The sequence below is a fragment of the Caloenas nicobarica genome, chromosome 3, assembly GCF_036013445.1.
Source record: "Caloenas nicobarica isolate bCalNic1 chromosome 3, bCalNic1.hap1, whole genome shotgun sequence".
Lineage (NCBI taxonomy): Eukaryota > Metazoa > Chordata > Aves > Columbiformes > Columbidae > Caloenas > Caloenas nicobarica.
In genome coordinates, this window is record NC_088247.1 from 111,877,255 (window position 1) to 111,903,277 (window position 26,023).

Sequence of the window (26,023 nt, forward strand, 5' to 3'; positions counted from 1 at the left end):
CGGAGCGGGGGGCGGCCGTGCCGGCCCGGCCTGTCCCGTCCGGGAGCGGGGAGGAGCCGCGCGGGGAGCCCCGGGGAGGCGGGCGGCCCAGCCCGGCGGGGAGGAGGGGAGCGGAGGGGAGGGGAGGGCCGGGGGTGGCGAAACCCGGGGCGCGGCGGGTCCGCCTCTTTCATTGATGAAATTTAAATTCCTCGGGGTTTGCCTCCCGCCCGCCGGCCCGGCAGGGACTGCTCGGCTGAGGGGCCAGCGCGGCGGGAGGGCTGATCCCAGCGGGGCCGGGGCCGGGGCCGCCGTCCGTCCCGCCTCGCCGCTTCCCCGCCGCCCGCCAGGCTCCGCGGGGCCGCGGGGAGGCAGCCTGCCCGCCCGGGGGTCGGAAACCCCCCCGAAACCAACCCGGGCTGTATTTATAAGGGCAAAGTATTTATTTTATTAAAGAGCGAAAATGTCGTCTTTTGCGAAAGGTAAGTTGGCGTGCTCTGTAATCGTGCTTTTTGGCTCTTCAGTTGTGTATACGTAGATCTCTGCTTTTTTTTTTTTTTTCTTTCCTCCTTCTCTCCAGCAGCCCGGTAGCGCAGGCAGCGGTAGGTGCAGCAGCCCCGTTGCGAGGTGCGGGGGCTTCCTCAGAGTGTTCCTGGTGATTTGGCAGCGGGGCCGCGGCCGGTTGCACCCCGCTCGCTCCCCCGGCCCCGGTGGGTGCGCGGCTCTCCCGTGCGGTACCGGTGCTCGGTGGAACGGGGCGGCTGGAGCGGCAGGGCTCCCATCCACGGGCAGGACCTGGACTGCACGGGGGCATCTTCCAAATGAAAATCTCCCCCCCTTTCACTATGAGGTCTGTTAAAGTTCAGGCAGAAAGAGCACTGAGGGCGAGCGTCTACACTTTTTTTTTTTTTTGATTATATAGCCTTGAGTATATTTTGGCGTTTTCTAATCCCTGTAGGCTCAGGCACTCTCCTTTACTCTCTGCATGTGTGAGCATGGGTGTACGTGGTTTGAGTTTCAGATTCCTCTATTGCGAAACAGGGAACCAGCCCACAAGAGGTCATTTCAGGAGGAAAAATGACTTTGGTGCATTGCTGTGGCAGTTTTCTTTCCGATATTCCTAATGGTGCATATGTGCTGTTTGTAGTGAAATCCATGCCTGTAGGTTTCCTTAACATGAATCCGTGCAGGCCTATCCACAAATGTAACTCCACCTGTAGAAAGAACACAAGTAGGTCTTTCGCTATGTGAACTTCGATGTTGCAGAAAACCGAGAGCCTCCGCAGGCTTTGGGAAATCGCTGTCACTCACCCAGTGGATGTCCAGGACTGTGCAATACTTGCTGTGTAAATGCACCGACCGTCTGCAAATGTCCTGTGGCACCTGGGCAAAATGCAGAGCTGAAGGAGGGAAGTGTTGCACCCATGTTGCTCAACTGGCCACTCTGAAAGTTATCAAGATAAGCCTCTTCTTGCTGTAAAATACATTACGACAATGCCTTCTGAATTGTTCTTTTTAAATGGAATTGGCTTATCTCAGCCTCCTGCTGAAGGTAGCCATCTTGCAGGCAAGTGATACTATTTACGAAACTAAAAGCTGGAGACACCTATGTAAAGACCATAACCAGTTTTAAAAATATAACCAAGGATTTAAGAATCCTAAAAGCTTTTAAAAAAAGTAACTACCATTTAAGTGCTCTTTTATCAGGCCAATAGTACTAAAACATGTTGCTGATGTTCAGTGATATTTTTAGCATGAGGATCAGCTGCTAGACTGAGAAGTCCAGCTGTGTCTGACCGTAACACCTAAACTCTTGGCGTATGCTGCTGGAAAGAACAGCTTCCTATGTTGCAAACTTCTGAGTTAGCTCAGGCTAACCTGCTCATCTGTTAAGGAGAGAGCAGGTGTACAGGTTTCACTTCATGTGTGCTGCAGTCCAAGATATGTTGACAAATTTTGCCTCTAGTAGTAGGAAAATAAAAATGTTTGTAAAGGCTGAGTGGGTATGTTCAGTTCTAAAAATCAAACAAAATATTTATCATTATGCATTGTAGTGTCAGTATTTAAAGAGATTTTAGTCCTTGTCAGGGATAAAAATTGCCTTGAACTTTCAGCGGAGCTGGTGGAAGTTAAGGCATTCACTCTGTACCCTCAGCACAGAGTTCAAGGGTAGAACATTTAGAGTTCAGCTTCTTGTTTTAACTCGCTGGCTACCCTTCTTGATTTTTATGCAAGTAGTCTGGCTTCGAGGAGACCTAAATAATTTTCTGCTGTCGGTCTTTCTGTATAGTTACTTAGATTGCAAAAGTAATTAAGATTTATAAGCCACAGCACAAAAGATTTACAGTTTCTTCACGAGGGAGGGGACTTCTTGTCTGACTTTTCTGTGACTCCCTCCTGTGCTGGGTCCTTGTATCCTGAGTACCAAGGCACTGAAGTTCTCTCCTGAGTGAATTAATGAACAAAAATAACCAATCTTAATGCATTCTCCGTTTTTAATGTAGAATAAGAGGGACGGCAGAAAGGAAATACCCCTAAATAAGGGATCACTGCTGTTCTGTTCTTGTGTCTCTTATTTTGTTTCTGATAGTGTAAGATGACCTCCTTTTTATTAGCTTGATCTGACTTATCATATTTTGGTTTTTTCATATGTCAGTTCTAAAGTCATGTATCGTAAATCCGCAAATACTCTGCCATGTGCCGTAGTTCATACTGTGAGGGCAGGGGGCAGGTTAGCAGTGAGAGCGAAGCACAAAAGCGTGCTAGAAATAACAGTGGGGGCAGGAGGGTTTGAAACTTCCCACGTGTCAGACGCCACCACTGTCCTTTCTGTACTACATGAGGAAGCACTTTCTGCTGAAGACATAAAATAAGATATCCTGAGTGGTCATTTCTGCAAAGTCCCATGTTTTCTGAAGCCTCAACTATTTAGTCATGCTCATCTCATCTGCGCTAGTTTCCTGCGTGGGCTGGTCCCCCCAGAGTCTTCCACTACCTTATCCCACCCTTTTCTTGCTTCAGATGAGCATTCAAGAACACTGGTCCCATTAAAGTGGACTTAGGCTGAAATCTGAGGTTTTGGTTGCGAAATAGCTTGGAAGAGGCATTTCTTTTTATAAATAATTTGGGAGTTTATGGCCGCGTGTACCCTTGAAAATCTCTTCCTGCCATTGTCCAACACCCCTGCCTCCCATCTGATTTTTAGAGGCATGATAACTATTTTTTGTTATAGCCTTAGGAAATTTTGCTTGCCTGTAGGAAATAATTGCTTTCAGTTATGCAGATGCACTGGCCTTTCTACTTCCTTATTGCTGTTGGGGCAAAAAGGGAAATAAGCCTTCACTTGGGCTGTTAAATTTAACAGTAGCTCGTTACAGGGCTGCAGTTGTCTTTCTGCAAGCAGTAGGCTGGAGCGCATAAACACCAGCTTCTGTCCAAGAACTCTTGAGGGGCAGCAACGTGGGAACAACGGGTGCCGAGTTCATTTATGTTTGGAGCAGATGCACCGATGCTGTTCTTGTGGTCTTGCTCTGGAGAGCCTTCAGAGAGTGCCTAGATCCCCATCCAGTCCAAATCCTGGTGGACATCTCTTAAGATAAATGCTTGAAAGCCTCTGCCTTGCAGTGGCATGTTAAAAGCAGAACAGCTTTGGGTTGCTATTTCTCTTGGCTGCTTAGTTACAGTATTCAAATTCTCATGTATGCAGAATAGATACTTTTCCTGCACCAGGCAAACCCATGTTTTTATGGACTCTAGCCATGTCCTTCCTTTCTCTTTTCCCAAAACAATAATAGTATTAATAGCACTAACAATGTTGTCTCGGAGCAACTGTGCCATAGCACGTTGAATCTGGATGAGACTGAGTGGTTGCAATAGTTGTTAAATGGTCGACATAAAGCCTAAATATCCTCAGTTGCCAACAAAGGGTGCAGCCATCGGTGCTGGCGGCTTTGCCAGCCTGGGTTTTCTGGGGTGAATGTCCCCTCCAGCTGGCTTGTCTGTGTGCTTGGCGCTTGGTGTTTGGAAAAGGCAACAGGTTTGCTTCGCTTCTCTGCAAGGACATGGGTGATCAAATGTGTTTTGCGTTTGCTGTTTATGTCATGGAGAATGTATAGTATTATAAAATAAAAACCAAACCCAAACTAGGACATTATCACATGTTTACTTTTATGATGCCTTTTTCTTTTGATTTCTTTGTGATGTTACTTAATCTCCAAGTGTTGTTATCTGGTAGCTTCAAGTCTTTTGGCTAATATGAGTGAACAAGATTTTCCTACTTTCCTCCTTCCTACTTTCCTCCTTCCTACTTCCCAGCAGCCTGGGAAAGTTGCTCGCTGGCTGTGTCTTAGCCTAAATGCGCTTAACAGCACAAATTACAGTCTCTGTTGAATACTTGATATTTTTCAGAGTTTCTTCTGAGATGTGTTGCATCATATTGGGAGGGTCACATGTTTTACAGGCTGACGAACTGTGAGAAATGGCCACTGTTGCTGTAACAGAAGTCACGTATTACATGAAAGTATTATGAAAGTATCCCCCTAGCAGTTGTTTCGATTGTTTCTCTGGAAGTTTAGACCGCGTTTCAACCCAAAATGTGTTTATGAAAAGACAGGACTTGTAGCAGTTGGGTATGAAAGTATTAAGCTGGCATAAACCTCTTCATTTTACTGTAGGAGGAGGTGCTAAGAGCTGTCTGTTTTTACATATTTGACCTGGAAAGATATGCCTAACAGGCTTTCAACTATTACCTGTTTTTACTACTAAATGAAGCATTTGATTAAAAAAAGAACCTATTATGCATTGTACTGTTAATCTTGAGCTGGTGTTTCCCCTGTGATGCACTACACACAGTATGTGCACTGCAGCACTTGTCTGTTGTTTTTTCTTTTTTTTTTTTTTCCCTCTCCCCTACCTGCAAAACAGTGCAGTCAGGAAAATGGCTTCTGTGGGCTTCAAAGCAAGGATTAGATACTGTTACTGACTCTGAGGCTGTGGAATACTTTGCTTAAAAAAAATAAAATAAAATAAAAATGGTATTAAAATGAACTGCCTCTGGCTTTCTTAAACCTTCTTGATAGAATAGCCTTTTAATGCATGTTCTACATAAGTAAACTTTAAACACATCCATCTTCTACCAATATTTTCTGGCAGTATCACTCTGTTCACTTGCAAAGTTTCTTCCTGTCCCTTTTTGCACTAGTATTCAGGGTGTTTCTAAAATCCAGCTATATTTGGCAATACATCACTCTCTCTGTTACGGAGAAGCAATTACTCAAGGGATTTGGCAGAAATTAAATTACTGAGGTCTTTAGCGAACATACTCAGAATATCTTTTGTGAATGCACTCCCTTCAAGTGCTTTCTGTTGGAAAATAAAGTCATGTTATTTCTCATTTCTTTCTGTGATGTGGACTTTACTATATAGACCATTTGTATATCTGCTCTTTTTCACATTTGTGGAGCTTATTGCTTTCAAAGGCAAAACAAATGCTGAAGTGATAGACTAATTTTCTAGGTTGCTTAGTAACAGAAATACATGCTGTAGTGTGAAAATAATAGTAAGATAAAGTAAGGGAATATTTACTGGAACAAACTGAAGATAGTGTGAAAGTGCACTGTATAAGTAATAAAAGCATATGTTTTTATTTGCTTATGAGAACAGAAGGATACCCTTAATCTCAATGTTCTACATAAAAGAATTTTTTTAATGAAAAGCTTTTTCACACTTTTACTTGCTTAAGTATGTTGATGCGATAGGATGTGAATTTTTTTGGCTGTCTGGCAAAAAAGTGTACTGCTGTGGATTTTTGGATGTTTCTTGAGATGGGTCATTGGCCTTTTGGGATTCTTGAGTTTCGAGAGAAGGGCTGTTCCTCTGTGGCCCCAATTTAAGGTCTGTCCTCCAAGCTATGAATAACAACAAAGTTAGATTCCTGGAGCTCTAGCACAGTAATAAAACAAGACTAGATATGTGAGTTTATTAATTTTTAAAAGAAAATTGAAGACTATTTGTAATCTAATTAAGCAAGTTTTCTGCTTTTTACTTTAACCTGTGTTTTTATTTTTATTCAAGATTTCAGCAAAGCAATGTCTCAAGCTGGCACTTCACAGTTTCAGGAAGTCATTCGACAAGAGCTGGAGTATTCAATGAAAGTAGAACTTGATAAGATACTTGCGACCGCACCTTCAAATGAGCTAGAGGTAAGGAGCACGATGTGGACAGAACTCAAAGCATGATAAATTAGATATAGGAAATGGAGGCAAAAATTATACAGGGAGGCAAATCACAGAGTATCACAATCCTTATTTTGAGGACCTGCTCTGATTCTGTGTGGAAGGATGGCATGGAGACAATGTCCGCAGGAGACTTTCATTTCCATATAAACTGGGTGACAGAGTTATTATTAAGTGTTTAATCATCTTTAGTTATTAAAGGTTCCGTGTGTCTTTAATGGATTACAGAAAGGGAGGGTAAAGCTGTTGTCTGCCAGATTGGGCCAAATTCTTATGGTTATGACTAAAGACTTGTCTTTTAGGTGTCGAAGTTGGTTTTGTACCTGGAGTTTTAGTGAAAATGAGCTTTTGGTACCTTTTTAGAATTTTACTTGAATTTTAGCATGTCTCTGTTTCAGCTCTGAATAAAATTACTCTTGTGAATAGATTCTACACCAATTTTGTAGAAATGCTTCTGTGATTGAATAGGTATACATTAAATACCAGTGTTAACTAACGTATTTCTTCTTTGTAGCATGCTAAAAAGGACCTGGAAGGATTTAAGAAGCTATTTCATAGATTCCTACAAGAAAAGGGACCATCTGTGGACTGGGGGAAGATTCAGAGACCCCCAGAAGATTCTGTAAGTTGCAATGAAGTGATAGTCTGTAGGGAACATAAAGCTGATAATTGCTACTTGTAGCAAATGATGTAGTTGCATATAGAACGGATACAACTTCTGTGGTTCTGTAAAATCATGTAGGACACCACCTTGGGTTCTAACTGGAAAACAATTATTTATTGACATATGTTGTATGTGTTCCTGAACATCAGGTCCTGCATAACATATGTGTCAAGTTCTTTGCTGTTATTTTGTTAGCTCTTCCTTGAGCAGGAGAACAAAATTGGGCAGATGCCATCTTACCATTTGGTACCTTCTCTGGTGTAAATGGTAAGTTGTGGTAGAGGTGAAGTAGGTAGGACCCTTGTTGTTCCCCTTTCTCTCCTGCCTGTGGAAGAAGGTTGGGTGTGTCAGATGGGACCCTTTCCAGCAATCCATTCTGCTCAATAATTTGAAAGGGACATATGGCAAGTGGGCTGGGTTATATAGCTCATTTATCAACTTCTGTAATCTACAGCAGCTCAGTAAAAGTGAGGAATCTGAAAGAAGTGGGGGTTTTCAGAGTAATTTTCTAACATCAGTTATGTTTTTATAACTTATAACCTGCCACTTGAGCTGCTGCTGAAAAAGCACTAAATATTTTTATTTTTTTTTCCAGCACTGTTTGGTACTGAAATAAACACTTCCTATTAAACCTAACCCCATTTTATTGATTCGTCTGTGATCCTAGGCTGTCTTTTGACTCCTTCATAACTGACAGAGTAGTTGTGCTACAAATTTTTGCTTTTCCCAGAGTGGTGATCTTGGCGTATTGCAGGACTTCTGTATCCTCACACATTTGTGGTTTCTCTTAGCCTCTCTGTGGTGATTCAATTGAGGCTCTGTTTGCAACTGAAAGGCAGGCTGTCTAGTTACTTCCAGAAGAGATGCAGTGCTGCTTTCTAAAGTGCTGAAGAGTGATGCTGTTTTAGAGCAAGTCTAGGGTTTTTCCAAGGTTGAGTGTTTTCTTTTAACTTCAAAAATGTGTGATGTCTCTCTCTTCTGTACTGTAACACCGAATGAAGTGTTGCTTTGGGGAGAAAAATCCACCTTCAATAAAGAGGCCAAGGTGAGAAATTTGAGTTCTGGATAACATGACTTGCAAGGAAGGCTGAAGAAAAGGGGTGTGCTTTTAGTCTAGAGGGGGGTGAAAGGCTGGGGAGTGGTAAGTCTTTTAAATATGTAAAAAGGTAGTTGCAACAATGAAAGAAATAAACTGTTCTCTGTGTCAAGATAAGGCCTGGGATTAAATGACAGGAATTTGATGCGAGTGAATGGGCTTCTTTGTGGAGAGGGAGAGCTATTGTCTATTTTTAAACTTTTGCACACCTTCATTGGAAAAACTTTCAAGTTATGTAAAGGACTGAAAATTACTGGGTAGGACACTGGGAGCAAATGTCAAACAGGAGAGTTATGAGAAGGCACTGAAATTGCCTGATGAGAGATTCCCAGGCAAGGCAAGCGGTGTTTAAAAAAAAAAAAAAAAAAAAAAATTTTAGACAAAGGTCTACCTTAAGGTCACGTAAGGTGGGAAGGAGGACAAGATAAGAAAGAGTATCCTTCTTCTTCCTTATGGCCTGCACTAGCTCATTCTCATCTGTGTTAGCTATGTAGAAACTTTTAAACAAAAAGGAAAACAAAACCAAACAAACCCAAAGCAGTAAGACTCCTGCAAATTTGGGTCACTGGTCACTTTGGCTTACGTGAGATGCATGCATGATCTTGGAGGAAATTTTGCTTCCTAACATGAACTCCAAATCAAGTCATCATGCTTGGTAAATGTCACAGAAGAAAGCTAGGGAGAAATACCTGCAAACAGACATCTTTCCATGCCTTCTTCACTTAATAATAAAGACATCTTGGTTTTGGATTTCTTGGATAAGTTGATAGTTGAACAAACTAAGTGACTTTAGCCGCTCCTCGTCTGACTTCCCCTCTAAATCCTTCATGTTGGGACAGGTATCCATTTGTGAATATATGCAGATTTCCTCTGAGTGCTTTTGTTCAGCTCTAGTTGAGCTTTTCCCTAGTTATAGAAACTCATAGTGTACTCTCCTCCTGGTCTTGTTAGAACTGCGCAGAGGATGTTTTGGATGTTTGGTTCGTGATCTTGCAAGTGATGTATTATTGCCTGTATGGACAACCTTGTTTTATGCGGTGGTGGGGTGCTCAGCTGCTTTTGAGAATCTTGCACTACATGTATCATGGTCTGGAAAGCAGTGACCTACTCTCCCCAGTGTGATTGTTTTGGAGAATTGGTTTGCTGCTTGATAAGTCCAAAGCACTGAGTATTCTGGCATGTGTAATCTTCAGCTGATAGACCTCAAAGTATCTGTTTAGGTATATATGTGCATGCGTGAAGGTATGTGTGTATATATATATAAAGATATACATGCACATGTGTATATGTGTGTATATATATAATAAAAGCATCCAATAATACGCCAAAGTTGTTCGTGTGGGTGTTTGTGGTTTGGTGTTCGGTTGTGTTGTTTGGTTTTGGTTTTTAATCCAAACAGCTTAAAGGTTCCTGCATGGTTTATTGCATTTATAGGCTTTGTCTTTTTCTGTTTTACATGAGGTACTTCTCAGTTTCAGGTTAAGAGGGAAAGGTGTTTTCAGGCTTTTGCCCCATGCCATGGGACTGTGCTGTGCAGGAGCAGAATTTCTGATCAGACTTCTATGGGTCATCTAATGTATTATCCACTGTACTTGTTCTTTGAATGTAGTTTTCGTTCTTTACTGAAGCGTCTACTGACAAGTAAAGGCTTCTGTCAGTGCACTGAAACAGGAATTATTGTCTAGTAGTACGCCTCCATTTTTCTCTGCAATGGGAGATTTCATCCCTGACCTCCATGTTTTCAGTGTAAAGACTAATACCGACGGGCAAGCGAGTTGTAAGCTCCAAACAAGAATAACAGAAGATTTTACCCATTTCACACTATATTGGTAAACTTCTGACTTATTTTTTCCTCCCAGACGCTTTGCTTCCATGTGTCCAAAGGCTTAAAATGATAGCTGGCATATTTAGGAACCATTACTGTTACAGTCTTTGGAGAAGAAAATATACATAGTTAGAGTGCCTGTTAGCAAGGATGCCAGGTAAAGAATGTGGGCATGGCAAGTGTAATTTATTCCTGTTGATGTAGATTGCAGTGATCTGTTTGTTTGAGTTGGGAGCAATAGCAAAGTCCTCCTGGACTCTCTGAGGGAACTGCAGTGATCAAGTTAACCTCAGGACAGCAATGGAAAACCTCATCTAGGATGTAGAGAAAGCATCCAAAGCAGTGCGAATGTGAAAGGACCTTGGCTATTAGAGGTTTGTTTCCCCAGTGGCTGGATTGTTGTCTGCAGCTCAAGTTGTCATCTCAATGAACTATACCATGAAGGAAAAGAAAGAATGTCATGCTCTTACTCAAAACCAAAATGTCTTCCTAATGTTAAACTCTGGAAAGAGATTAAGGGTTCACATGGTGTTATTTCTAAAACTGTCCCTTGGTGCTGATGAAGTATTTCCTTGTTCTGTAAGTACATGTTGACTAATATGGATGTGTTCCTTTCCTGTCTAACCATGATGACAGCCGTGATAGTCCTTTTGTCTGTCTCTAACAAACTCTTCCAAACCTTCTTGCAGTAAGAGTATGCTTCTGAAATCTTAGTCAAACTCCCAACATTGCCTCGTGCAAACTGTTCTGAAAATCACTTCTGTGACGTTGTCTGCAAAACCAAAAGAAGCTAGATATGTCATCTTAGAAGAATCCCAAACCGCGGTTTTTGAGACACATCTCAAATGAGTGACACTATAGTCATGCCTCTGTAAACTGTGTCTTTTCTGCCCGTTTTTGTTCTTGAAGTGTTTCCCCATCAGCACTTACTTGTCAAGTCCAGTGTTCCAAACCCTGAGAGTAAGAACTGATTTTTATTACCGTGGAATACTTCTTATGCTTGTGTATACGTTCACAGGTGATGAGGTAGTTCTGCATATTAGTGCCTGCACATGACTGGAGCTGCTAGATGATAGCACTGGCATCCAGCAGTCCTGATGCTGCAAGGATCCTGCTTGGATATGAGTTCTTGACATTTGTTATTCTCTGAATTAAAGACCCATCAAGATCTAAGGCTTCATTGCCAAGTTGTCGTTTCCAGTGCTTATGCCAAAAGAAACTGAAATGTTTAACGAGGCTGAGTTAGAAATTTTGTATTGTAGCTGATGTAACGTCTGACAAACTAAATCCTTGATGGAGGGCCTGGATGGAATTGTTAACTTCATCAGGATTTTACTCTGAGCTTTCTGTATAAGCTAGTTTCAGGCGTGTTAGCATGGGCATAAAAGGGTGGTTGGTGCTTTAGCAAAAGCAGAAGATTTCAAGGCAGTCTGGCCCTGAACTGAGTGGCAGACCTTCTTTTTGGAGAGCTGCGTTGTGAGTGATGCAAGAAGAACGTAGGGAGACTTGAAATAATTTTTTTGGCTGTTCTGATGGTGTCTGAACATTGTGGGTGTGACTCGCATTCCACCCAGCTAAAGCTTGAACCTAAATGTTTTAAATCCATTTGCAGTCTAATATGGAGTGGTATTTACATTACTGTCGATGGGCAGTGATGGCAAGGAGAGAGGATCTAGTCACATTTCTCTCCCAAACTGTGCCCAGCACTGAGCATACTTCTCTGTAGATCCTGCTGGTAGTGAATTGTTCATTAAGCTTTCTGGCGTACCTACAGTACATTAAAATCACTGTTTATCATCTCTCTGTTAGTGAGAAGAACGATTGTTTTTCAAGGTATCTACCCAGCCTGAACACAATCTCTGACAAAACACAGCAAGATTCTGCTTTTTGCATGCTTCTGTTCCTGAAAAGTTCTAGGAGCTTTGGAATGAAGTTCTGTGTGTGTCTGTATGTCGTTTGTGAAATGGCAGTACTGTGTGGTTGTGGTGTGGTGGGTGGTTGGTTGTGTGGTGGTGGTGGTGGTGTTGTTTTTGGTTTTGGTTTTGTTTTTTGGCAGGGGGTGAGCGATCTTATAGTGACAGCATGTAGCTGCCATGACTGTTGGGTGGCTAATTTCAGTATTGACCTTTGGGAGGTAAGGGTCTCTGAGTACAGGGATCGTAAGGATCCGTGAAGTTACAGGGTTAAAAATGCATAGTAGTTTGGGCAGCAGTCTTTTTAGATAAGAACTGGGAGTATGTGTGCGTGTTTTTGCTAATTCCTCTCGACGCGCACTTGGAACTGGCTATCTGCGTCAGGTCCTAAGTTCGTGACCCCTTGTGCTGTATCAGCTATCCCTGCCTTTCTGACAAATCCATGCTGGTAAACTTCAGGATCTTTTACCTTCTATAGTTTGTTCAGATGCATCCTGCAACACTGAAATGCTATATCCATGTCCTGCCTCTCATTTATTTTGCATGTTTCCTCTTGAAAATACAGCAGAATAAATGAGCTGTGGATAGAATAAACTAACTATGAACAGATGGTATTCCTGGACGGATATGCATTTGGAAGAAGAGGGGGATTGCACTAGATCAAAAAGCTCTAGTTCTGTTTGATTTTTGCATATTAACATTCTGTGAACCTGCTTGTATCAAACATCCTTGCATGGTATCTAGAAGATTGCTAAAGGATTTTCTTTTATGTAGCCTTCTTTTTAATGGAAAGGAAGGGTAAAAGGAAGCAAAGGGATGCATGAGATGCAAAGGACTTTCAGTTCTCCTGTTTGAAAATAATTTTACCTCAAGCTCTGTACCTCTGTTATTGTAGTCTAGCATAGCCATAGCTGTTGTAAGGTAGTACTTGAGGTCTAAATTCTCTTTGTGAGAGCTTGGCGTGACTGGTGAAAATGGTGCTGTTTCCAGTTGGAAGTGGAATAGTGCAATTCTTTGTATCCTTCCTTTCTCCGTCCTACTTCAGCTTCCACATAGCAATAAATCTCGAATGAAAAAAAAAAGTCCTGTTCTGTTAAAAGTTCCTTTGACTTGTTCTATCCTCTGGATCTGCAGTGAGTAGGTGGCCAGATCTGACATGCAAACCTGTTGCTGTGGTTTTCATCCAGGCATTACCAGCTTCTGTGACCTTCAGATTCTCTCCCTCACATCTGCTTAATTCCTAATAGCCTCTGAAAACGCTAATGGTGCAGTGCGAGTGGCAGTACGGTGCCAGTGCAGGAACCATCCTGCCCTGGACTGCCTGGGGCAATGGTCTAGGGAACAGATCAAGTCGTCTTATTTGCCACACGGTGCTGTTTGGGAGCGCTGAAGTCTTCACACAGAAAGTGCGGTGGGTGCTGTTTTAACAGATGACCCTGATCGCAGCAGGCAGTGCTGCTGCCCTGGCTTCGCTACGTGTTATTTCAGTCACACTGATGTGCTCTGTTGCATGAACAGAGACATCTGGGGATGCTAAGGCATCACTGATGCAAGGCCAGTCTAGCGTGTGCCTCTTTTTGGTTGCAGAACTGCTTGCTGGTAACTAATTGCTTGATCTGTTGTTGCTGCTGTCTTTGTGCAGTGTTTTGCTTAGGTCAGTTGCTTCTGTTTTATGGAGGGCATGCCGTGCAGGAACTTTGGGTTTATTGGTGACAAGCTCCATAAACCTCCAGTGTTTAGTGATGATATTTTCGGGCCAGCTGATTAGAAATCCTTTGAGGCACAGTTATGTGAGTGACAAAATTGTTGTTTGTTGTGAAGATTGTCGTACAAGCTTCCCTTTGAGTAGACTTCATAATCTGGCCTTTTTTGTCCAACTAAGGAAAGGTACTGCATGTATAATCTGAAACAGTTGACTTTTCTAGTCCTTATTTACTGTCATCTCTTAATATTTTCAAGGGAGCCATCTCTAGTTCAAGAGTACGCCTATGTGTCCGAACAGCACATGCGTATATGATAATACACATGTACATATATGTTCTGTGGTGGTGTTGTATGTGGTGTGGTGGGGTTTTCTTGTGTCTTCTCTGTGTGTTTTTTGTTTGGTTGGGTTTTTTTTTTTTGGAGTTTGGTTTGGTGTTTTTTGGGTTTTTGTTTTTTAAACGTCTCCCTAAACATTAGCCTCCTAGTTCTCTGCGTTTGACTTCCTGGAAGAAATGAGCTTCTCAGCTAAGTTATAAATAAAACAACTCTGCAGACTTGAAAGCTTTCTCTGTCTTTAATTTAGCTGAATAACCCTATTGCCAGTTGTAAGATTAGGGATGAAGGGCTGTAGTGTTCCTGTGTAACATGGAGTGCTTGTGTGGGCAATCTGAAATGGTCCTTTTTGAGAGTGGTGGATGTGAGTATTAAGGAAGTGGTTTTGACACAGTGTTTATCTGGGTTGCTATGGCTGCCCCAGCTTGCTAACCTTCTCATCCTGGTGTTCTTTCAACAGTTGTGGCATGCGGCAGGATTATGGTGGAAACGAGGATAGATGCCAGTGACATACATTAGTAGCTTAATAACTTTTGGTTGATGCGAACACAGCTCAGGGCCATGGAGAGCAAGCTCTGCTCACAGAGGAGGAAGAACAGTATTTCAGAATGCCTAGAGAAATGGAGGTTCCTGCCATCACTACGTGGAGAAGAGCCCAGAGGAATATTTCCTTCAGATCTCACAGGTGGATAGGTCTGGTTTCTCACCTCACACCTAGTCTTCCTTATTAAGCTGCTGTTGTTGTTTGGCTTTTCCTGTCCTCCGTCTCCCACCACCTCTGGTGGAGGGGAGGGAGGAGTACAAGCCCTGTAGAAATAGTGTAACCATTACGAGGTTGGTTCTGATTCTGTTTCCTCTTCACCCTTGCAAGGATCAGGGACCATCAAGGCTGTGTTGCACATTTTTGGGGAGAACATGCAAGTTCAAACCCAACCAAATCAACAGCTACTGGTTTGTTTCAAGATGGCCTACATCTTCCCCATGTAACATCACAACTTCATATGAGTACAGGTGTTGCTGTATATTTACGAGAAGTCTGAGTACAGTTAAACTTTAAAAAAATATTTTGTGGGTTGTTTAGACTTTATGAATTCATCTTCTGCATTAAAAAGAGGCACAACAACAGACTGCTGCCTTAACACCCGAACAAAACTCATTTTGTAGATTTCCAAGGATACTGAGCTCCCAACTTTACAGGCACAACCCTGCCCCCCCGCCCCCCCCCAAAAAAAATCTTTCAAGTGCTTTACCTCAGATAGGTGTTGCTGGAGGAGCTCATGGTCAGGAGCTGGTGGTTCCTCCCCAGGGTGCAGAACAACCGTGCAGGACAGACCTGGGTGTAGGGCCAGATCCCACCACAGCCCTCCTGGGAGCTGCTGCCAGGCTGCTGCAGGGCTGGGCATCAGGGCTGCACCGTGCTGGGGATTTTATCCCAGGGCGCAGTCACACCTGAACAGCTCTGGAGCCATGTTTGGATACTCCTGATTTTGCTTATCCTGGTTTGAGCATCTTTTAAGCCTTTCCTGAAGCAGGACTGTGGAGATGCTTCCAAAATGCTGCTGTTAAATTTAAAATGTGCAGAGGAATGTTTTGATAAGATTTACTAGCTTTACATTTGTGTTGCTGGGCATCACTGTTATTTTCTGTGAAGTCTCATGCCCAAGCCCTGTAGCAGAGTCTTGTACTGGAAAACTGACAGTTTGCTTGGTGTTTTTCCCATTATTCCAGGTCTGGTTTGGGGTCTTTTGCCACTCTGCCCTGGGACTCCATTCATTTCTAGCCGTCACCTTATTTTCTACCTTCCTCCCTCTTATCAACCTCAGCTGTCTCTTTTCTTTAATATTTCAACCTTTTGTCACCTTCAGATGATGCAATTGAACAGAATTTATAACCTGGAGGCAGGAAGCTGTGCCAGGGTTTGGGGTAGAAAAGGGAGAATGGGAGAAGGCCGCAGCTGGCCAGAGATCGTAGCCGGTAAATCTGGGAGTGGGCACGGAGAGAAAAAAGCAAGGCAAAAATGGACTAATGTTTCCCTCCTGCTCACAATATTTCGTACCCTGCCTGTGTTTCTTGGAGTAATACATGGCACAATCCCGTTATCTCTAGGCACTGTGTGACTAATTGTGAAGACGTGTTTGTGATTAGAACAGTTGTTTGATTTCTTGATACTGCTAGATAAAGAACCTTTATGCCTAAAATGAATGCTGTCACACTCTCACATGAGAAAGCTGGAATGGGAAGACTTTACCATATTGCTTCCATAGCAAAGTGGTCCATCTAAGATACCTTTCAGTAACATATTTAGTCTATTATAGGGATTTGCATAAATTATTCATAGCGAGTTGTGATGTTATCAGTTAAGCCATGCACTTAAAGCTGTCAGCCTTTTTTAATGAAGGGTCTTGGAGAGCTGGTTTTTAACCAGCTAGTTAACAAGGAAGGAAACTCTTTTTAATTCTCAATTCAAGGTAGCAGAAATCTAGAGCCATCGTTTTGATGTAGCATAATTTTTGCCTGGGTCACTTGAGTAATGCATGCTTGTTTAAGTGTTGTGTTTTATTTCATAATCTTATGATACAGAGTTGAAACTGAGACACCTACTGTCAAACTGCTGGGACCCCCCAAAACCTTGTTTGAAAACTTTATCTCTTAGATGTGTGAATCGAATTGTGGTGACGTAGGTAAATTTCTGGGGATCAAAGTTCTGGTTGTCCGAAGGTCGGCATTCAAGTTAAAGCCTTTGATGGCAAGTTTCCACTCCCTTGTCCTTCACTGATCTCTGCAGATTTTACTGACAAACCTGTGTGCTTATCAGTGACTAAACCAGTTTGTTGTTCCTATGGCTAGCATTCTCTGCAGATTAAATGGGAAATATAATAGCATGCCAATATCACCTGTTTTGTTTAGTCAGCTAATTTCCTTCTCTGAAGAGAAGGTGTTAGCAGGTGACTGCAGCCGTGGTTGTGTTACAGCTGCTGCCTGAGCCATGGTAACTCCATGTTTACCTTTTGGCCTGCAGAAAGAGAAATAAAAACTGTTCAACTACAGTGTCTGTGACTTAGCTGGAAAGTAGTAGCTTAAATACTTAAGATTTTCCTTTTTGGTCTTATTCTTACAAGCTAAATTATATTTATCTGTAATGCAATGAGAATTTTACACTTAGGATAGTCTGTGCATTACTCCTAAAGCCGGCTTACATGGTCTCAGGGTTTTTTGACATATGGAACCTCTACTGCTTTTGAAACATGGAGAAGTACGTTAAGCCTGAACTTACTTGGTAGGTAGGAATGCAAGAACTTGGTTAAGAGCAGGTAGATGGAAACATTTCTATCTTTAATGTGTTGGTTAAATCTTATGTAGGGTCCTGAGTGAGTCTGGATGTTACCTGTTCTCCTGGAAGGAATATAGTCTGGGGGTACCTGTGTTCCCAGTACCTGCCAGAAACAAGCAGCAAGGTTCCTGGCATTTGCCCAGAATGTAGCTTTAAAAATCACATCAAAAGAAAATAATTACTAGGCTTACTCTTCAAGCCTCATCGTTTTAGTTGCATCTCTCTGTTTTGATGGGTACACATCACAAAATTACCAAAATTTGTCTTGTTCCCCAGTAACACTGCCTGCTGAGCCAAAAGTTAAGTCACAACATTGACATATATTTTTAATGTTCAACAGCTAGAGTGTTTCAACAGAGAATATGGTGCTATTCTTGTATTTAATGTTTTCATATTAGTTAAAAGTATTTTAGTGAGAAAGTAGGGCTTTCAAGTTAAGTTAATCGCATGCTTTTTTGGAGTACATATCTTATGCATTGGGAATTTTTTCTAAACCGAATGAGTTTAAGCAGTTGCATCGAGATGTTCCTCCTTGGGCCACTCTTTGAGTAATCAGAGATGAGTTAATCATTATGCCGTAACTTCTGGAGTGATCTTATCTTTAAATATATACCATGAGCTTTCCAGATCCTGCGTAAGGCAGAACTTCCCCAGTGCAAGGGATCTGCTCTACGCTGCTGCCTGTGGAATGCTGGAATTGCGCAAACTCTCCTCTCTACCCCCGCACATCCCAGTAAGAAGCATGACTCTTGTTCCAGTGCAATGCAAATTTCCATTGGAACCCCAGCCTGACTTGCCCGAAGCAAACACGGTTCTGAGAACTGGTCCGTATTTGTTTTTGGAAATCAGCTGTGGATCTTACACACTCATCAGAACTAAAATGATGTTCTTATGGCTAGGATACCCACGGCACTTTAACACCAAGGCTTTTTTTCAAAAGAAAATCTCAAGAAGGGAAGGCTAAAGGGTAATTGTATTGATTTTGCTCTGACAGTTTTGGCATGATATTTATCGTTGCATTGTTACCGTTGTTCCTTTGATTTAGGTGCTTTGGATTAGGAGGCAAGTGATGCCTAATGCAAGGCACACTGTCATTACAAGCCTGCTTTTGCTCTCCATCACTAGCCCCAAATGCAGCCCATGCTCTGTCTGTCAGCCTGTGGGATACAGCTGTCGGCAGGTAGAAGACTTTGTGCAAGGTGTCATGTGAGCTGGACGAACACATCCTGAAAATAGCAGGATAAGAACTAGGAACTCTCTTCTACTTTGTAGCGTGCTATTGGGAGAGTAATAACACATTGGATTGTTTGTATTACAACAAATCAGATTATGGTAGAACTCATTTTGCGAATGTTCTTCAGTGTCGTAGATCTTAAGTGGCATAAATCATACACATAAATGTGGGTATTGTTGCCAAATTCTAAGTGTTACAGGGTTTTGGGAGAAAGCGGTTTCCTTTGAAATGTCTGACTGCTGCTTATTTTCTTCTTTGTTTTTTCTTCACAGATCCAGCCCTATGAGAAAATAAAGGCCAGAGGACTGCCTGATAACATTGCTTCTGTCTTGAACAAGCTGGTGGTCGTGAAACTAAATGGCGGCTTGGGCACAAGCATGGGTTGTAAAGGCCCAAAAAGCCTTATAGGGGTGCGGAATGAGAACACCTTCTTGGATCTGACAGTTCAGCAGATTGAGGTAACTTTTGAAGGGCTTTGAAGAGTTGTTGTGGACATTTGAAAGGGGTCTGGGTGCTGGGACCAAATCTGAAACCCACCTGGAGCAGAAATTCATGCCAATACAGAAACATTTTTTTTCCCTGACTAATCTGATCTTAATTAAAGCAAAGCCCGCTAAGTGGTTGTACAGATTTTGCATTTTTGGGGTGAGGGGAAGTTGGGATCCAATTCTTGTTTCACAGTATATGCCAATGTCACTGGGTTTGCCAGGTTTCAGAGTTGTACTTTGGGATAAAGCATTGCTTTTCTGTGCCAGAGGAAGTGAGACTCTCAGCTTCTCCTGTATGGCCCCTTAAGTAACATCCCAGTGGAGACTTGCCAAAAGGGAGAGGAGAGGGAAATGAGGGCTGGGTGCAGCGCTGGTGCTGGAGAATTGTGTGGAAAGAACGGGCATTAGTGGTGTGCACATGTGGATAAAAGAGACGGAGCAGTTGGCAATGGAACTCTTATCCATGCGTGTTTGCAGAGGAGTAATTCACCCTGTGTGCACCAACCCGGGCGGTGGTGATGGTGTCCAGAAACACAAGCAATCCAGTGGCAGAGCTGGCCTGGCGTGGCTGGCTCCTGGGCTTGTTTCCGACTCCTGCAGGTGCAAGTCCAAGCTTAGCTTTTTTTTTTAAAAAAAAAGCTTTTAATGTGCATTGGAACAAAGCTCTTCACAGCAGCTCTGAGTTCCTTGTTGAATTAAAACTCTCATGCTGGAAGTGATTGCTGCCATTTTCCTCTAAAGAAAGAAAAGTAAGAGGAAATAACAGCTGTTGGTGTTGAGAGGATGTTTCAGCTTATGTTTTTAATGCAGAATATTCCTTTTACAGCAGATGAGGTGGTCATTAGAGGAGGAACTTTGGTGTGCCTGTTCCAGTGTTTCTGGAGCTCCAAAAATTTTTGCCTTGGTGTGGTGTCGGTGTGGAGTGACCCTCCCATGTGTGTTAGACAGTTCTATACTACCTTTAAATTTATACACAACTAATGCTATCCTAATCCTTTGGTGTTACGGGCACTTTCTCAAAAAGGTCATTGCAGAAGCCTCTGACACCACCGGAGGTTAATGATCCCAAATGCTGCCCAGCAGATGAGGGCGACCTGACACACAAACCTTTGAACTCATTAAAGTATCTTTTTTTCCCTCCACACTCTTATTTTTGATGGAATCCTGTCACATTTTCTGTTTGTTTTGTTTTGGGTTTTTTTCCCTTTGCTGTGCTGTTCACATGGAAATGCTCTAGCGTATTTCAGCTCCATTTTACAGATGCCCAAGTAATTAACATTGTAACATTTCATTATGTATTCTTGATTCTATTGTCCATCTCGTAGCCTGCCAGAAAGGCTGAAGTGCTTACTGTGGAGAGAAGGTTTTGAAACCTTACCCTGACAGACTTCAGTAATCTGGGGGAAAAAATGCCTTTCTTGTAATCAACAATAGCCTAAAACTTAAAATAATCATTTTGTGGTGTCGTGCTTTTCAAATTTTAAGTCTCGATGCAGATCTAAAAACAAAGATTAGTTATACGTTAATTAATTTGGGCCTTATCTTGACTACTCACAAGGATTTGTGTTCCTTTACCTGATTTATTATCCTTTCTGTTGGCATAAGCATCTCCCTTTTATGTCATGCATTTATTACTTCCAGCCTGTTTTATCTCGTTTCTTTCTCCCAAAATCCTAGGTGTCAGAGTTAAAGCTAATAATACATGCTGAATTTACCATTTCTTTCCCATCTCAGCATTTAAACAAATCCTACAACACCGATGTTCCTCTTGTTCTCATGAATTCCTTCAACACTGATGACGACACAAAGAAAATCTTGCAGAAATACAGTCACAGCCGTGTGAAGATATATACTTTTAATCAAAGCAGGTATCGAAAAACTTCTCCACTTGGGGTGAAAGGAAAAGCTAGCTTGCATTTCTGCGTAGCCCAAATTGTGTTGGATTTTTAATTTGAGATGCTGAGGTAGCAATAGTGTCTTCTGTGCCCATGTTCAGTCGCTATTTTGTGGCTCTTTGTCAGGGTGTTAAGCAGAGTCAAAAGCAGTGTATTATAATTTGGGAGAGGGGGGCATAGTTCCAAGACGCACGTGAATAATGGTGTGCTGGATGCTGGCCTCTTGATTCCTGAATTTGCTTTTCGGATACCTGGTCTCTGGAGGGAGGCAGAGCACGGCTTCCTTATCAAGAACAAACTCTAATCTCAAGTGGCTGGTGGTGTCAGAGGCGGGCTTGGCGAGCTCTGAACCGGTGTGCCAGGGGAAAGCTGTTTTACAGGATGGTTGGAGAACTGTGGCTTTAAATCCTTGAATGAGAGCTTGCATTCTGTAGCTTCTCAGTGACAGCCCAGTATTTGGACGGGTCTTTCAATTCAGAGTACTTACACTAATCTAGAAAGCAGAGCTTCAAAAACTGTATGAAAAAGCCCATGTAGTTGCACCTTTACTGTTGTATTTTGTGTTTCTTTATGCTAGTCCGACATTGGCGAGAACTTAACAAACCCCATTGACTTCCCAGGTATCCCAGAATTAACAAGGAAACTCTGCTGCCAATAGCCAAGGATGTTTCTTACTCAGGAGAGAACACGGAGTGCTGGTATCCCCCAGGCCATGGAGACATCTATGCCAGTTTTTATAACTCTGGTCTGCTGGATAACCTCATTGCAGAGGGGAAGGAATATATTTTTGTATCCAATATAGATAACTTGGGTGCCACTGTGGACCTTTACATTCTTAACCACCTCATGAACCCACCCAATGGAAAACGCTGTGAATTCGTCATGGAAGTCACCAACAAAACCAGGGCGGATGTGAAGGTAAAGGGAGGTGGTTGTGCAGGTCTGTCTGAATGCCTGACACGCTGGTGAAAATAGCCCCTCGTCTCTTCTGCGTGCATGAATTCAGACGTAGATTAAATCTTCTTACAGCTATTTTAGGCACCATTTAACACATCAGCTGTGACCTAATTTGAGATGCACAAAATCAGCAACTTCATGAAGTTCTGATTCATGGAACAAATTTGACCTAGGTTCTGGGCAACAGCCTGGCCTTGACCGATGGCTGAACACACAAGTGATTTTCGTGGGTTGCAGGTCAAAACCCCCACACCTTCTCCAAACTGTCACTTCCAGGGGAGAAGTTTGGGGATGGTTAAAGTAGAGCTCTGAGGGGTGGGATACAGCGGTTTTATCTTTATGGACTGAAAACTGCCTGTGCTGCTCACCCAGCTGTCAAGGTGTGCATTGCACAACTCTGCTTGGCACGGCTGCCGATCTGCTCCTGCCCTGACTGCTTGACTTTGTACAGAGTCCAGGTTTGACACCTTGTCAGACGTTTATAGCACATATCAAATCTTTCTAGCATGCGGTAATTTGTCATGTAACTGGACTTTGCCTCTGTTCTTTTAAATAAGAGAATGGGGAGGAAACATGATTTTTCTCTGTATTCATTAAATATTAAGAAAGCTCTGACATCGTCCTATAAAGCCACAGAAATGCACTGTAAGAATACAGTTTGGGTTACTGAAGTACCACTTGTTTCTTCAGTAAGTGGCGCAAATACAGAACGATTAGATTTAATTTAATTTTGCTCTGTAATCCAGCAAAGTACTGCTGAATGTGATTTTTGACAACAGCAGCACTTGCAAAAGATTCGCAACAACTTTCACAAAAATAATTAACTGTCTTGGAGTGCTGAAACATGATCGTTTGACAGTTCTGACTGTACTTTAAACATACTCTATAATTAGTAACCTGGTAGCTGAACACAAGCAACATGTTTTCACTGAGGTTCAACTTCAAATGCCAACAAAACATTGCATCTGCTTGGGATGAGGGGAGGGTTTTTCTGGCATCTCATGAACAGGACTTAAATCTTCTTCTTTGACCCTTGCAGGGTGGCACGCTTACACAATACGAAAACAAGCTGAGGCTGGTGGAGATAGCTCAGGTCCCAAAAGCACACGTGGATGAATTCAAGTCTGTGTCAAAATTCAAAATATTCAATACCAACAATTTGTGGATTGCTCTGTCTGCGATTAAAAGGCTGCAAGAGAAAAACGCTATTGATATGGAGATCATTGTTAACCCAAAGGTAAACAGCTAGGAAGATCTTAGAGGAAATGGACTCAAAAGAACTGTTTATTTCTAGGTAATGAGACAGGGACTGCTGCCTTCAAGTAGGAGCCGGTCTGTCGGTAAATGCAGAGCTCTGACTTGTCTCTAGTTCTGAGCGCTGTTACCTGCGGGTTGTGTTCACCTGAGTTTTCTCTTCCAGACTCTGGATGGAGGTTTGAATGTTATCCAGTTGGAGACTGCAGTTGGTGCTGCTATTAAGAGTTTTGAGAACTCTCTGGGGATAAACGTACCTCGTAGTCGTTTTCTGCCTGTTAAGACCACGTCAGATCTCTTGCTTGTGATGTCCAACTTGTACAGCCTTAATGCGGGATCTTTAACAATGAGCGAGAAGCGTGAATTTCCAACAGTGCCTCTTGTCAAACTGGGAAGTTCTTTCACAAAGGTGAACTCCTATAATTATACTTTGTTTTTATTCAAGGAAATGAAAACATATTCCATAGCAATACATAAGTTAACAGAGAGGTTTTTATCCACCTCTGGCCATCTGGGCATTCCCTTTTGCTCTTTGTAAAGAACTGTTAGAATACAAATGACTTAACATGTGTGCATAATGTCACACTGCTGCTGGGTGCTCCTTTACCCTGTCAGCTGAGGAAAGAAAGAGTGAATTGGGCTGTGTGTTCTCTAGAGCTTGCCCAGCTTTGGTGGGATACTGCCCTTACTGCTCCTCAGTTATCTCTGACAGAAATTACAATACCACATTTGTTTCAAAGTAGCAACTTTTGTATTTGTCATATGTAGATTTCGAAATGATCCCTGAAAGGAGTTTTCAAGAAGCTCCCATGCTTGTCTTAATCCACAAATAGATTATTTTTTTTTTTTTTAAACCATCTCTATTCTTCCTTCTCTCCAAAAGGTTCAAGATTACCTGCGGAGGTTTGAAAGTATTCCAGACATGCTGGAGCTGGATCATCTCACAGTTTCAGGTGACGTTACATTTGGGAAGAATGTTTCATTAAAGGTGAGTGTGTGAGCAGTATTCTCCTGCAATAAGCACCTCTGCTCCTTGGTAATTGATCCTGCCTAAGTCAGTGCCTTTAAGCACAGTCAATGGAAGTGCTCCTGGGAATTAAGTCACTGGCCCAAGGATTGCAGAGCACAAGAATGAAGAATGACCCTTAGGAAGGAGTGCGTGGTGTTACTGCTAGAGCTGCTTCTCTATGCAGTCCCAGGGAGAGCTGAGGTTTCTGTGAATCTTGAAAACACCACAGACCTCATGACTCATTTCAAAACAATGCTTATGTCTTTGTCCTTTGGCTCTACAAGGCACTCTACTGCCTCGCCTCCCAGAAGGGCTTCATAGCCACAGGCTGTGTCTTACCAGTTTGAGGTTCTTGATTTATTAGTAAATGTTTGAGCCGAGCAAATTAGTTTCTCTCTCATTCTTCCTTAGGATCTGGCCAATCCTAGCAGATTGTTGTCATGGTCCTGTAGCAGTCTAGGCCAGTTTAGCTGCTGACATAGACCAGTGCAAGGTGGGGCTGCAACAGCCAACACTTGAACCACCTTAGGCAACTGTCAGACACTCACACCCATGTGTCTGTTCCCAGCTCTTTCTGCATATTTGCCTTACAGCTATAATGGTGAGCTCTGCCATCACATACTGATGTGGGTAACTCTTCCGCCTAAAAGCAAGCAGACATGATAAAAGCGCTTACAGCAAGCATGTATCTTCAAAGAAGGCATCAACTCTGCTTGTAAGCTGATAGTATCTAGTATGCTGGCAATTACAGTGTTTTCAATATTGCTTGTTTAAAATCTTTGTTGTGAGGGGGGAAAAAAAAGTCTGTGCAGAAACAATACAACTAAATGGATCCAGGATCTGGCTGTTACAGCTGACATCTAACTGGTCCTCCAGACAACACTAGTCTAGCTCATTCTAAGTCAACAGTTGATATAAAGTTTCTAATCACTTGGGTTTTTTTCTGTAAATCCAGGGAACAGTTATCATCATTGCAAATCATGGCGACAGAATTGACATCCCAGCTGGAGCTCTACTAGAGAACAAAATTGTATCTGGCAATCTTCGGATCCTGGACCACTGAGTCAGGGTCGGTTCTGTAGGCTGCTGTGCTGAACCAGCCTTGTAAAGGAAGAACCTTTTAAGCATTAGAAATATAAGTACACAGAGGGCCTATGCTTTGTCATCTTCACAGTACCCTGCAGTATTAATTTAAAATTAATTTCTCTTGCTTATCTTTTTAAGCAGACACATAGCGCCATGGATGTGCGTAAGTAATGCTTCAGTCCTTAAAGAGATTCTGTAACTCAGTTAATATAACCTTGAAGTGCAATACTGTTTGTCTTGAGGTAAGATGGACAGATCTTCTTTGATAAGAAGTTAAGAGGCTTGCCTCTAACATGTAGTAGTTTTGAATTGCTTGTAACTGCAGAAATAAAGCTGTGAAGCAATACATGTGGGACAATGCAGTTAGCTACTCATGTGACTTTTTATGAAGTATAAGTGGCAGGCACAGTTGAAAACCAAAAGTTTCACTACTGCTAAATGGGCAGTTAAAACCCCCTGTATTTCACATGCTCACAAACATCCTGACCTCTAGCTCTCTCTAACCCCCACAACCCACAAGTGGGATGTCCTATCCCAACTGTATGTCAAGATACTGGGGTAAGGCTGTCCATATCTCCATTTCTGTATTGTGAGAGTGGGAATTGTTGATGTTCAAAACTCACCCAAAGAATATAATACTTGAGAATAATGCCTCAGTATCCACATGTGGTGTTTGCTTTTTCACATCCCATCTAAGACTGGATTTCCTGTTAATATCTTAATCCTTGATCTGCCCTCTTTTTTCAATAAATGGATCACATTGACTACACTCATGTTCATATTGTCACAGCCGTGTATGTTAATTTATCTTCTATTGAGTCATTTCTAAATTTGTACAGGAACTGAAATCCCTATCCTGATCACTATTGATTTCTTAATGTTTCTCTTGTATTTACATGCAGACAACTTTATTTTATAAGCTTAGTATAACACTGGTATGTATCATTAAAGAAGTTGGTCTTTAAAAACAACTGTGATTTTATAGCTTTATTTTGACTGACAATTAATGACATCTGTTATGG

The 26,023-nt window shown here is 42.2% G+C and overlaps 1 protein-coding gene across 1 annotated transcript; it reads left to right on the forward strand.

Moving 5' to 3' along the window:
- The first annotated feature begins 171 nt into the window (after positions 1-171).
- UGP2 (UDP-glucose pyrophosphorylase 2) lies at positions 172-25,972 on the forward strand. Its single transcript, XM_065632178.1, has 10 exons — positions 172-461; positions 6,052-6,179; positions 6,727-6,834; positions 18,585-18,770; positions 20,535-20,668; positions 21,316-21,613; positions 22,692-22,889; positions 23,073-23,315; positions 23,790-23,894; positions 24,871-25,972. Exons 1-10 carry the CDS (start codon positions 443-445, stop codon positions 24,976-24,978), a joined length of 1,527 nt encoding a protein of 508 aa, XP_065488250.1. The 5' UTR covers positions 172-442; the 3' UTR covers positions 24,979-25,972.
- Positions 25,973-26,023: the final 51 nt, after the last annotated feature.

What these genes read in the sequence shown, in the direction of transcription:
- UGP2 (XM_065632178.1), top strand. An exon ending in AAACCAGGGCGGATGTGAAG is followed by an intron (nt 21,614 to 22,691) that starts GTAAAGGGAGGT and finishes TGACCCTTGCAG; the next exon opens with GGTGGCACGCTTACACAATA. An exon ending in AGATCATTGTTAACCCAAAG is followed by an intron (nt 22,890 to 23,072) that starts GTAAACAGCTAG and finishes TTTCTCTTCCAG; the next exon opens with ACTCTGGATGGAGGTTTGAA.